Below are 14,656 nucleotides of genomic sequence, written 5' to 3' on the forward strand. Positions count from 1 at the left end.
GCTGGCTGCTGTTGCTGTGACCTCACCCAACATGCGCAGCTATGGGATGGAGTGTGGCGACCATCACAATGCGAGGGTCCAGAGATGGTCATGGGGGTTGGTGGTGTGGACTGTTTAGCAGGCTGATGAGGCTGAATGTCAGGCAGTCAGGACTGGTCATATAAGAGTTGGAGGTATATGGCTTCGCTGTTAACCCATCCATCCCCCCAGGTGGCATTAGCTATAGCAGCAGGTTGACAGTAGTCCTATGCTGTGGTACAATTAGTCAAAGTACTGTTTTATGCACAGGCCCTTGAGGATCTCTGTTCACTGTGCCCAGCCTAGGTAGTGATGATGGATGCAATGACATTGGGGATGTAGCTACAGTCTGTGTGATTTTTTTAATGTGCTTCTTCTTTGGATAATTTCAGTAAACTATAAAACATTTCATTGATAGGATAGGGGTGGGGGAAATATGATAAATTTTGTAGTAGATATTTTTATATATACATTTCGTTCATTCAGTTCTACAATACTGTGCAAATAACAGGTTTTTACAGGCCTTATATTCAGTATGAATCACATTCTACCCTATAGGAGCAATGACATACATGTGTATACCATCTGCATATTCGACTTCTACACATTATCTGTTTATGGGATCAACTGTTATAAACTTTGGCAGTGGAGGATACAGGCATTTATACATTGTTCTAACTGCCTCATACTTCCACTATGCTTGTCTAAATAGCCTGTAAATGCATAGTATACATCTGTGATGTATGGGTGCCAGGGACAAAGTCTGCCTCTCGTGACCACTAACACACTGACTAGTTCACGAAAATTGACGAAAGTCGCACTTTTAATGTACGGGTATACGTGTGCACCTCCTAAAGTTATTTACAGCATTGCTTCTGCAAACATGTCAATTACGGATACCTTGCTTCCAAACGTATAGACGTCAATAAGAGTAAGTGGCGGGTCATATTCAGTCACCATCTTCCTGTATGTCATAATACTGCACTCCGTACCGAGCCGTTGGACATACTCCACTTCAGTTAACACGTCGGTCACTATCAGGCACCAGGCCGACATTCACACATTAAGATCCATTAACAAATTGTGGGTACCTCTTAACTGATATATATCCGACGGCTGTGGCTGTGGTGGCACAGAATAGTCTGAAAGAACAATAAAATATAATAAAATCCGCAGAATATTTAAGTGACGCCACTGAATAATAACCAAATTTCAGCGTTTCCAAGGGTTTCAATAGACAAGACGGAAGAGGGTCACAAGAAAATTAAGCCCGATAGCCAAAAACTAATTTCAATTTTGAACTGAGGATCCACAAATGAGCGAAAAAAACCATTCACGTTTTTTTACCAGAACGGTTGTTGACCAGCGTTATCTGCTGTAGGTTACACCAGTTCGAATCATTGGTCAAGGCGCATAATATTTTTATGTCAATGAATTTACCATAGAGTTTCTGGAGCCAGTTTTATATTCTTCCATAATTGCAACTTTACTTTTCATTCGACAGTCATGTCAGTATTATTGGCAATCCAGAAACTTTGCAATTTTACTTTTTATAGAGGGTGCTTCGACTAACAATATGTTGACTATTATTTTCTACTTACTAGTTTCTTTCATAAAATTTAAACCATACATATTATGAAACTGGATGGAAGTATGTATGTTCCCCATCTCCTCCTAAACCACTGGATCGATTTCGACCAGCCTTGGTACACGATATCACTTACTGTCTGGAAAGAACCACTGTGTGTGTAAGATCAGCCTACCTCAGAAAAGGGTGGGGGGTAAAAAATATGTGTGGCTCACGACGCGTAAATAGCCATCCACTGTTGGAGAATGAGAGCACTTAGCGACTCTCAAAAACTTTTTTAAGTAATTTCAACCCTCATGATACTTTTTCTTGATGATTACACCTCAAAATGATGAAATGAAAAACATTTCTCTCTTACTACATATTTTCGCTGTTCACACAGTAAAACTGACACATCTGGCATGACCTTTTAATATGTCACGCCTTTACTACTAACTCTATTTGCAGCACGTTATGCAGACAGTATTTACATATACCACTGAATATATTTGCGAAAATATATCGTTATACTTACACATATTTCACGAGATATGATGTCATAAATACTGAGATGCGTGAAAACGAAACCGCAGGGCGATAATTCGCACGAGATACAGGTCAAATTTTGAACCAATACTGTGTGAAATCTGTTAAATGTATATGAAGCATAACGTGTGAATGTTGGTACGTGTGCAAAGCCACCGGTAAAAAGCACCTTCTTAACCCCTGTATCGACTTCAAAGAAACTTTGTTCACGTATTACTTACTATCTGGAAGTAAATATTGTGGGGGTAAGAACCAGCAAACTCCTGTTGTGGTGACGGAGATAATTTGGAGGGTGAAGGGGTAGGAGGAGGTGGGTAGAGAGGGGGTGGAAGTAGAGATGGAATTAAAGGGGATAAATAGAAGACAGAGGATGAGATGGACTCAGGGGAAATGAGCAGATGAACAGAGGGGGGGGAGGGGGGGAGCATGTTGACAGAAGGAGTGCGGAGAATCAGATGGACAGAGAGATGGTGTAGGGGGAAGAGCAGATCGACGGAGATAAGGGCAAAAGGGCAAGGACAGCGAGTGGGAGATGGGAAAGGTCGACAGGAGAAGAAGGAGGAGGGAGTAGGAAACAGACAGAGATGAGGGGAACAACAGATGTATAGAGAGATGGGGTGGTGGCGATCGAGTAACACCATTTTGGAATAAACACGTACCACAGCAATGCCGAGTATTCAGCTAGTGTTACTGCAGATTGTTCCTTTGGAGAAGGCGCTCTTAGTTTTTTTTTTTTTTTTTCAAACACATTTCGCATAATATGCGGAACATCGATTTCATGAAAATTAACGACTTGAGGTACAGAAAAGCTAAAATTCAGTTCTGCTGTTTCTATCAACATTGCCAAATAGTGTTTTCATTCTCAAACTGGAAACGTTGCTGTAATTGTGATTACGTAAAATCGCTATAATTCATGTGAAATCTCGTTTCAGCAAGGCTCTTATGCTGATCATACTAGCAGAGATGGTGTCAGTAGAATCCCTTCATGCAGTTGACTATGGATCCGTCAACATCAGACTGAAATGCTTCGCGGAACCCAACACTGCAAGGCGGGTGAGTACTTACTGCCTGCACTGCTGCCCATTACAACTGTAACAGCAGGACAGTTACCACATAACGAAATTTTCTTTGTTGTATGTATACAGCATAGCAGGAACAACAAATGATTAAATTTGTTGGTGATTTGGGGGTACATAGGATGCGAAATTTGCTACTCTTAGGTACCACCTCTGATGACAACGGCTCTAAACCGGCTGACATCAAGTCAGACTAAGTTTAGATGACAGATACGGGTATGTCACTCTATCCTGCCCCAGCTGTATGCTAGAGTTCATTAATTTTAGTTACTGCAAGTTACCGTCTTTCAACAACTCATGACCAGATATTTTCAATGAGCTGAAAAAATTTGGATCCACCTTCGACAAGAACCGAACCACTGAGTGTTGTTTCGGACTGCCGTGGTGTTGTATTAATAGAGTATGTCCGTAAGTGGCAAAACGAAAGAGGAGCTTACTGCTGAAATCTCCTGACCAAGTTACGGGAGGCCATTCAGAGGTGTTTTGCTCCGCGACAACGCCTCTCCTCACACTGCTCAAGACACAGTCACATATACTCCTTTCGGCAATGAAATTTTGCCCCCGTATCCCGTATTATTCTGATAAGGTACCCGACGGCTTCCTCTTCATTCCCGGCATGAAGAAATTATCCCATGGCAAGTATTTACAGAATGACGAAAAGGTGATTATTCAGAAAGCAGACTTCCAAAACCGAGGTCTTCGTCAAGACGCCCTACGTTGAGAAAAATATGTAACAATCAACACCACCGCCAAATTTCACGGGCGCAACTTGGTTTTCTCGAGGTGATAATTAAAACGTTATAACGACTCCTCGTAGCTGGAAGGCCAACGGAAGGCTCACATTTGTGTGGAGGTTTTTGACAAACTGTCGTGGAACAGGAAAAGAAACCGCACACTAGACAGCAATTTCAGAGCGTTGCTTTAGGTCCTTGTCAAGCACATACAATTGAACCAGTTCTGAGACACGCTACTGGAATCGCAGTAGGCCAGTGCAGTTCATTCAGAAGTATAAAGGGGATGTTTACGGAACTTGAACGACAAGCTTTGAAAGAGAGGCAACTGTAAAGAGAGGCAACGGTATTTTCACAAATCCTGTTAGGCAGGCCTACTTTTTGTTCTTCGCTCGATAGGCGACTGGAAAGGACACTAAATCTCACCCGTTCATAAAAATATTTTCGCCATGTCCTTGGTGCTGACTCGTGTAACCTACGTGCAGATGAAGTTATAAAGGAAGGAGAAAATAGCTAATCCTACAGGTACATTTTTTTCTAGTAGAGGAAATTTATCTAACTCGTTACAAGTATGTGGGACTGTGTACCTTAGACGAAAAATATGCTACCAGTAGAAAAACGTCATACAGGGTAGGTCTAAATTTCTGCCGAAACGGGCTGGAACAAGTCGGCACCGGAATTTACAATAGTACAGGTGTACTAAGTCCCAATCTAACTGCAATTCGCCGCTGCGCCGGCAACAGTGAACGTCACAATGGATGACCAATATGATGCGATTGGCAAGGGCATGGGGTGAGGTACTACGCGTGATATTAAGTCTTGTGGTTTTGTTGCTGTGATTATAAGAAATTATGTTTCAGAAATTTGAGCTTCAGAACAGTATTTTGTAAAAAGTAATATATCATAGCAAGTTTTATCACAAGTTTTCAAAAATCGCAACTTGTGATTTATGATGAAGGGGGGAGGAGGCAGGGAGAGTTGTATGGTTGAAGAAGTACGTTCCAGCACCAACAATTCTAGAAATTCAGCGCTGATAAAGGGTCGATATAAAAGTGTTGCAACTAGCCTTTATTGCTATAAGAAATATTCGACCTTTGGTAAGTATTAAACAGATCATTTCACTCCCGTCAGAATAGCAATGGTCTGATATTTGTGAGTGATTCCCACTAGTGCCTGCTTTCTTTTCTACAGTGTGCCTCCGTGTGTTGCAGGCGGCATATACATGGAGGGATTATAAGGCAGCGGATTTCAACATGGATGATTTGTCCTGGAGCTGTTCCCCTGAGCCATACGTTAGCCTGGTGTTGCACATGGCATCAACTCAACCCGGTGGTCTTCGTCCGTTGAGTAATGCAGCATTTCTTTTCTTTAGTATAGGTCTTTTTACGTTAATTTTACGACAGTGACGCAGATTAAAATCCTGATGTCATTAGTACCATTTAAATCGGTTTTCCTTCGTTTCCGTAGACTGTTCTAACAGGCTGTCGAGATATTTTCTTGAGCAAAGATACGAGGGATTCCTTACGGCATTCTTATAAAAACTTCATGCATTATGTCGAATGTATTTCGACAGTGTGTGATAACTGCAACCATATGAAATGTCTCATTTCGTGTAAAGCATTTCTTTCCATAACGAATCTCTGCGCTGTCAAAAAAGTTCCTCACTGATTAAAACAGTATCCCGGCTGAAATTCGAACGCGGATCCTTACCTGTCACGGATAATTATTTCTCTTTTTCCTACCTCCTCAAATGATCCTTTGTTACTTGCGGTTATTTTAAGTTGATCATGATGATTTTAGCACACAGTTAAGTGATTTAAATATCTACAATAATTTGTGGGTTCTTGAGTCAGATCGATCCTACAAGCTTGTAAGGGTGTTGTAGGGTATGTTGTGCTGAGGAATGATAGTTAAGAAAAAAACTCAATGTGTTGCACAGTTACCGAGTTAATTTGCACTGAAGTTAGCCAATCAGAGCCATGCACGCGCAAATTCAAGTGGCCCGCCGTATACAATTAGTGTCAGTTGTTCTCAGAGCGTTGATGATAGCACACGAGACTGCTCAGCCTTTATCCCGAATTCGATCCTTACTACCGTGCCATGTCCAACTTTTGCAACCCTCACTTGGGTTTTAGAAAACCAAATCCAAAGAACACCTTTGGCGATAGTGTCTCTGGCGGACAGCTTGAATGTGCGCGCTCAATAGCCTGACTGGCTAGTTTCAATGCTAATTAACTCGGAAACAGTGCAAGGTACCGAATTTTTTTCTTAACAATTGTTTCTCAGCATAACCTATCCTGAAACACCCTTGCAAGTTTTTCAGCCTGTTTCTGACCACTCTGTGTATCTATGCAAATAAATACCTTTCATTTCAGCTTACGTTTCGGATTCTTACGATAGATCCATTCTTTGTCTATATAAATGAATAATTTTAGTATGTATTCCATTGACTCTGGAATACTGCATTTGTAGATTCATTTACAAAAGAACTCCAAACTGGCTAATAGAACTGAGTGTAATGACATTCGTCATTTGAACTTTTTGTGTCTTAACAAACACAGACTGTGCAGCAACTTTTAAATTTACGTAAAACTCGTCTCTGTTGCATACTGAGTCATTAATGGCGGAAACAATATTTTAGAAGTTGACCGCGGCTGCGAAAGTCAATCACCCTATGAGTTAACGACAAGCTTTAAACGAAAAAGTAGGCTCATAGAATAACAGGTTACAATGAGACAGGGACCGTAGGATCGCAGATTTGTCTGAAGCACTGCATAGAAATATCGTGCCATGTTTTTCAGGTCCTTTCTTGATACAGGCTTGGTGCCCGACGTCAGGATGAATGGCAAGCACGAAGAGTTCACAGGACAGGATGACATGTTAACTAATTCTGTATTCCATACACAGTGCAGACCACACCAAATGAATATGTTACATTCATTCCGGAGTTAGTTGTTAGTCAGTTGTTTGCTAGTTTCGTGTTCCAGGGGTCATCCGCACGATCTATCCGTTCATCATACGTAATGACGTTGAATGAGTCTTCTACGTTCATATTACACCGTACATTAATATGTAAATATGGATACAAACTGACCATTTAGAAGCTACAAGGCTACAGAGACTGTCACATGTAACGCAATCTCGGTGTCCACTGTAGTGTATGTGCCTATACCGGCAAGGCAAGACTCTGGCCTCTGCAACACTTGCGGTCCGCTTCTCGGACCTTGGCAGGTGGAGAATCGTTTTTGATAGAGTTCTACGAGTTAGGAGCTGACTTGGAAGGAAGTCTGATAAAACAGTGTCAGATTAATGTATCAATAACATATGGGCACAGAGCTGTTTGCCATCTGCACCTGATAGTGTCCTTAACGAAAAACACTTCACCATACCGTCATGGGCGCAATGGCGACGACTGCTCCTTCATTGTCCTCCACAATATAACTGTTATGCTGTTCGTTATTAGTTACTTTTCTAAGATTCAGTATATTATTCACATACACCGAAGAGCTAAAGAAACTTGTACACCTGTCTAAATACCGTGTTGGGCCCCCGCGAGCACGCAGAAGTACCGCAACACGACGTGGCATTGACTCGACTAGTGTCTGAAGTAGTGCTCCAGGGAACTGACACCATGAATCATGCAGGGCTGTCCATAAATTCGTAAGAGTACGAGGGGGTGGAGATCTCTTGCGAACAGCACGTTGCAAGGCATCCCAGATATGCCCAATAATGTTTATTTCTGGGGAGTTTGGTGGCCAACGGAAGTATTTAAACTCAGAACAGTGTTCCTGGAGCCACTCTGTACCAATCCTGGACGTGTGGGGTGTCGCATTGTCCTGCTGGAATTGCCTAAGTCCGTCGCAATGCACAATGAACAAGAATGCTTACGTAAGTGTCGCCTGTCAGAGTCGTATCTAGACGTATCAGGGATCCTATATCACGCCAACTGCACACGCCCCTCATCATGACAGGACCTCACCAGCCTGAACATCCCCTCCTGATATGGGGGATTCACGGATTCATGAGGTTGTCTCCATACTTGTACACGTCCATCCGCTCGATACAATTTGAAACAAGACTCGTCCGGCCAAGCAACATGTTTCCAGTCATCTACAGTCCAACGTCTGTGTTGACGGGCCCAGGCGAGGTGTAAAGCTGTGTGTTGTGCAGTCATCAAGAGTACACGAGTACATCAAGAGCACAAAGCCCAATCCGATGATGTTTCGTTGAATGGTTCGCACGCTGACACTTGATAATGGCACAACATTGAAATCTGCAGTAATTTGCGGGAGAATTGCACTTCTGTCACGCTGAACGATTGTCATCAGTCGTCGTTTGTCCCATTCTTGCAGGATCTTTTTCCGGCCGCAGCGATGTTGGAGATTTGATGTTTTACCGGATTCCTGATGTTCACGGTACACTCGTGAAATGGTCGTACTGGACAGTCCCTACTTGACCGCTACCTCGGAGATGCTGTGTGTCATCGCTCGTGCGCTGACTATAACACCACGTTGAAACTCATTTGAATGTTGATAACCTGCCAATGTAGCAGCAGTAATCGATCTATCGACTGCGACACACACCTGTTTTCTTATATACCGCAGCGCCGTATTCTGCATGTTCACATATATCTGTATTTGAATACGCATGCCTACACCACTTTTTTTGGTGCTTCAGTGTACACATCAATAGTGACGTTTTGGTGGAAACAGATAGGTCCAATAATTCTAATTACGCTAACCCCAGACCACCATCGTCGGCGAGTACAGCGGCGGCCTGAGTAGAGGTCCCTTTCTTTGAATGTTTTGCACAGGCACAGACGTGAATAAATTATTCAGATAGTTAAGGGAGAAGAAAATTTAATAGTCATGGGGAACTGTAATTCGATTGTAGGAAAAGGAAGAGAAGGAAAGGTAGTATGTGACTGCAGGCAAGGAAAGAAAGAGAAAGCCGCCTGGTAGAATTTTGCACAGAGCATAACTTAATCATAGCTAACACTTGGTTTAAGAATCATGAAAGAAGGCTGTATACGTGGAAGAGACCTGGAGACACCGGAAGGTTTCATACTGATTACAAACTGGCAAGACAGAGATTTAGGAATCGGATTTTAAATTGTAAGACATTTCCAGGATCAGATGTGGACTCTGACCACAATTTCTTGGTTATGAACTGTAGATTAAAACTGAAGGCACTGCAAAAAGGTAGCAATTTAAGGAGATGGAACCTGGATAAAGTGAAAAAATCAGAGGTTGTACAGAGTTTCAGAGGGAGCATTAGGGAAAGATTGACAAGAACAGGGTTAAGGAATACAGTAGAAGAAGACTGGGTAGCTTTGAGAGATGAATTAGTGGAGGCAGCAGAGGATCAAGTAGGTAAAAAGACGAGGGCTAATATAAATACTTACGTAACACAAGAGATATTGAATTTAATAGATGAAAGTAGTAAATATAAAAATGCAGTAAATGAAGAAGGCCTAAAGAAATACAAACGTCTCAAAAAATGACATCGACAGGAAATACAAAATGGCTGAACAGGAATGGCTTGAAGACAAATGTCTCCTGATTGAAATGTTTCGCCTGTTTTTTTTATATTTTGGGGTTTTTTTTCGGTCGCAATGGTCCGTCTTGTGTTTGGCCTCTTGAAGAATGTAATCGGCCTCTTATTAAATGTTATGTACGGTTGCCTTAATAACTTGTTTAAACTACACTCCTGGAAATTGAAATAAGAACACCGTGAATTCATTGTCCCAGGAATGGGAAACTTTATTGACACATTCCTGGGGTCAGATACATCACATGATCACACTGACAGAACCACAGGCACATAGACACAGGCAACAGAGCATGCACAATGTCGGCACTAGTACAGTGTATATCCACCTTTCGCAGCAATGCAGGCTGCTATTCTCCCATGGAGACGATCGTAGAGATGCTGGATGTAGTCCTGTGGAACGGCTTGGCATGCCATTTCCACCTGGCGCCTCAGTTGGACCAGCGTTCGTGCTGGACGTGCAGACCGCGTGAGACGACGCTTCATCCAGTCCTAAACATGCTCAATGGGGGACAGATCCGGAGATCTTGCTGGCCAGGGTAGTTGACTTACACCTTCTAGAGCACGTTGGGTGGCACGGGATACATGCGGACGTGCATTGTCCTGTTGGAACAGCACGTTCCCTTGCCGGTCTAGGAATGGTAGAACGATGGGTTCGATGACGGTTTGGATGTACCGTGCACTATTCAGTGTCCCCTCGACGATCACCAGTGGTGTACGGCCAGTGTAGGAGATCGCTCCCCACACCATGATGCCGGGTGTTGGCCCTGTGTGCCTCGGTCGTATGCAGTCCTGATTGTGGCGCTCACCTGCACGGCGCCAAACACGGATACGACCATCATTGGCACCAAGGCAGAAGCGACTCTCATCGCTGAAGACGACACGTCTCCATTCGTCCCTCCATTCACACCTGTCGCGACACCACTGGAGGCGGGCTGCACGATGTTGGGGCGTGAGCGGAAGACGGCCTAACGGTGTGCGGGACCGTAGCCCAGCTTCATGGAGACGGTTGCGAATGGTCCTCGCCGATACCCCAGGAGCAACAGTGTCCCTAATTTGCTCGGAAGTGGCGGTGCGGTCCCCTACGGCACTGTGTAGGATCCTACGGTCTTGGCGTGCATCCGTGCGTCGCTGCGGTCCGATCCCAGGTCGACGGGCACGTGCACCTTCCGCCGACCACTGGCGACAACATCGATGTACTGGGGAGACCTCACGCCCCACGTGTTGAGCAATTCGGCGGTACGTCCACCCGGCCTCCCGCATGCCCACTATACGCCCTCGCTCAAAGTCCGTCAACTGCACATACGGTTCACGTCCACGCTGTCGCGGCATGCTACCAGTGTTAAAGACTGCCATGGAGCTCCGTATGCCACGGCAAACTGGCTGACACTGACGGCGGCGGTGCACAAATGCTGCGCAGCTAGCGCCATTCAACGGCCAACAGCGCGGTTCCTGGTGTGTCCGCTGTGCCGTGCGTGTGATCATTGCTTGTACAGCCCTCTCGCAGTGTCCGGAGCAAGTATGGTGGGTCTGACACACCGGTGTCAATGTATTCTTTTTTCCATTTCCAGGAGTGTATCTTATTTACTGAAGACCTGACGTCATGGGTCAAAGCAGACGGGTAGAATTCGTCTTTGCTCTATTCCCTTTGTAAGACGTGATGGGAGAGTATGGCCCTACCAGACAAAGGCCCACGATTCCAGCCCACACGTTAATGCTGATATCTACCCCGTACTGTAGCATGAGGATTGCGATCGTCCATATGTTTTAGTTGCAGAATTTTATTATTCCATCTCTTCCAAACGTCACTTCGTCTATAAACAAGCCGAAGAGACAAACAACGGATTGGCAGTTTGCGTAACAAACCATCCTCAAATGTTCTTTCGTGTTGGGTGATCGGCAGGCGTTGGGCCCTGCACATACCGAAGATGACTAGGATATATGAGTTTTTCGTGAAGTATATTCCATGCTGAACTTTGAGATGTACCAGATTCCAGGGTCACTTGTCTTGCGCTGATACCCAGGACGTGCCCTTCCTGATCAGGCGTACGAGCAACACGAGTTCTTCCTCGATCAATATTCTGCGGCGCCACGGATGCCGTTTCGGCAGCGCGACGATACACAGTACCAAAGGTTGGATGACTCTGCTATCTTCGGTCTTGAAACGCCCCCTGATACAGCCGTGCAGCCTCGTATCCATTACCCAGCCGTAGAAAAAAAATTATGTCCGCCTGCTCCCGAAATGAATATTCTGCCACGCTTGAAAGGAGCACCTCCTGTAAGCTCTCTGTCTGTAGAAAATGTACACAACAAACACATTGTAGACAGACGAATGAAGAATGTAAACAATTCTCCCTGGCAAAACAACACCATCTAGTGTGTAATGAGTCAAAGGGGTGCATAGATAAGTTGTTGGATTCTGCCTGGAAAACCGCTGAACGTCAACTTTCGTTAATAGCTCGAAGACAAAGGATTTTCGTACATCTGTTCATATGGACTTACTTTTTCGTTTTTGTGTAAGTAAACTGTCCGCAAAATTTGTAACATTATTTTTGAAACACCCTATATATGAAGAGCTTATTTCCACTGATCTCCATATGAAACCAACTGGATTTTTCTGTTTGTAGTGTCAAAATGCTACCTAGATATTTTTCTCACATGACACTTAACTTTTCTCTTTGAGAAACGGGTTTTATCCTGTTTGAAACAGCATAGGAATAGCTTTGGGAGGCCAAGGGTCATTTCACCCAAACATGGTAAAAAAATGATTTATAGTCAGGAGACATCTCACGTGGGAATAAGATATCCCTAGCACCTAGGGCTGCAACATTTTTTTCTCAGCGGATAAAGTATACTGGTTGTTAAAGGACGGAAAAAAAGTATATCGTGTCAAAATAAAGTAGTATTACAAATTTGCTTATTTATCTTGTTTAAAAATATTTTTATTGTATTTAGTGATATATAACAAATAACTGTCACTGGTAAACAGCTTCACAGCATCTTTGTAGCCCACATTTTTGTTAAGATAAATAAATAATTCATTTTTTATCAAATTCAGAGACGCTTTGTTTCTTTCGACCCGCCAGTAAATATTCGTCACAGTTGAAACTGTCTATGTAAATGCTGAAATGATGGGAATAAACAGTAGCAATGAAATTACTTTGTAAAATCAACATTTGTCTTCTTGATCATTACCATTTTTGCACAGTGGACAAGTCTGAGAAACCTTTACAAGTGTAAATTTGATAACATAACTTGTTGAATAATGTAACTTGCCCATAAATATCATCAATATTTAAACAGAGTTTTTGCAGTTTTTATTTTCAACTACGTTAACAAAATTGTCAAATACAGCACTGCCTTCTAATTTATATTACCTAGCGTAAATAACCAGTTTGTGTCATAAAAATAAAAAAATTTGCTTAGGTAGTCTAAAGCTTTTTCAACAAACAATAAAAAATTCCTGTAAATTATACTAGTCAATTAGGGCGAAGGGAGCAGATTAACTTTTTTGCCTGTTTCGTATTCAAAGAACATATCCTTTTTTTTCTTTTTGTTAGTCCGTTGTTAAGATTATCCATGGTATTATACGCATCCAAAATTGCTATGCAGTTGCCTCCGGGAATTTTACAGTTTTACTAAACAAATTTAAAATATGGCTACAGTAATGCAAGAAAATTTTATTAAAGTCATTGTCAGTGTTAAGCATCAATAAGTTTTGCAAAATCATTGGATAGTTTTCGTCTATGCTTACAAAGTTATAACGCTTTGCAATTTAATATCAATGTATCTATGCCAGGTGTAAGTGAGAGCCAGCTTATTTCACTGCATGAAGGTCTCCTTCCGCTGATTCTATAAATCTTTTCTGTACTCTTTTTTCAACAGATTGAGAAAAATAAGCATAAATCTTCAAAATTACGTGCTCTATGTTATATGACAAAAAGCTCAAGGCATATGTCATGCATTTATGCACTATGTGTGCATAATAAATTCCCTTAATCAATTTTGGTACCAAGTCTCTCACATAAGTAAACAAATAATGGTTAACTCCAAAGCATTTGTGTTGTCGGCACTTACCCCATATACATTATGAAAACATAATTTTTTTTCCGTTGACTGTTAAACTGCTTGAAATCATCGCTATTTTCATAAATATCTATGAACTTATTTTCAATAACTTTTTTTGGCTGTACAATATTGTAGCACTAAAGGAAAGAATTTCACGTTTTTCTTGTTAGAAGTATCAGTTTTTATACAGTAAAATCTGTTGTCGGTGTCTAGATCATCTACGGCATTTTTAACAACAGGTGGCCCCAACACTTCTATAACTAGGCCTTGCATCTTGTTTCTAGCCAGAAGAGTACTTTTAGCTGTAGAGAAATAGAGATAAAAATTTTTATTCACTTTTACAATACAGTCCATACTGTTGTAGGACAAATTATGTTATAAAGTCTGATATGTTACTGCTAGTTCAGCTGCAGTAACTTTTTGTTGATCACCGCAAGGTGAACTTTTAGATATGAAAGCAGAAGCAGAGTTCAGAAATTAATAACCAGCCAGTAGCCCAGCCTACCATCATAACCAAACAGAACGTACACGCATGTATACGCAACATATGCGTGCCCAAAAGATTTTTTCACTCATCTGCCCTGTTCCAGCTGAAGTAGTTGTAAATTTAACTCCACGTACGTTGCAATTTACCTTAAATTCGTTTCACGCGTTATTACACTACTGGCCATTCAAATTGCTACACCAAGGAGCAATGCAGATGATAAACGGGTATTCATTGGACAAATATATTATACTAGAACTGAAATGTGATTACATTTTCACGCAATTTGGGTGCATAGATCCTGAGAAATCAGTACCCAGAACAACCACCTCGGGCCGTAATAAAGGCCTTGATACGCCTGGGCATTGAGTAAAACAGAGCTTGGATGGCGTGTACAGGTACAGCTGCCCATGCAGCTTCAACACGATACCACAGTTCATCAATAGTAGTGACTGGCGTATTGTGACGATCCAGTTGCTCGGCCACCATTGACCAGACGTTTTCAATTGGTGAGATATCAGGAGAATGTGCTGGCCAGGGCAGCAGTCGAACCTTTTCTGTATCCATAAAGGCCTGTACAGGACCTGCAATATGCGGTCGTGTATTATCCTGCTGA

General features: G+C 42.4%; 1 protein-coding gene across 1 annotated transcript in view; it reads left to right on the forward strand.

Annotated features, from left to right (window-relative positions):
• The window catches only part of LOC126146965 (uncharacterized), a 47,955-nt gene that overhangs the window by 4,344 nt on the left and 28,955 nt on the right, over nucleotides 1-14,656 (forward strand). The window contains exons 2-3 of the mRNA XM_049915655.1: nucleotides 3,064-3,184; nucleotides 5,150-5,285. Coding sequence (XP_049771612.1) covers nucleotides 3,064-3,184; nucleotides 5,150-5,285 — 257 coding nt within the window. The remainder of the gene's footprint in view (nucleotides 1-3,063; nucleotides 3,185-5,149; nucleotides 5,286-14,656) is intronic.

This window comes from Schistocerca cancellata, chromosome 2 (genome assembly GCF_023864275.1).
Source record: "Schistocerca cancellata isolate TAMUIC-IGC-003103 chromosome 2, iqSchCanc2.1, whole genome shotgun sequence".
In the NCBI taxonomy this organism is placed as follows: Eukaryota; Metazoa; Arthropoda; class Insecta; order Orthoptera; family Acrididae; genus Schistocerca; species Schistocerca cancellata.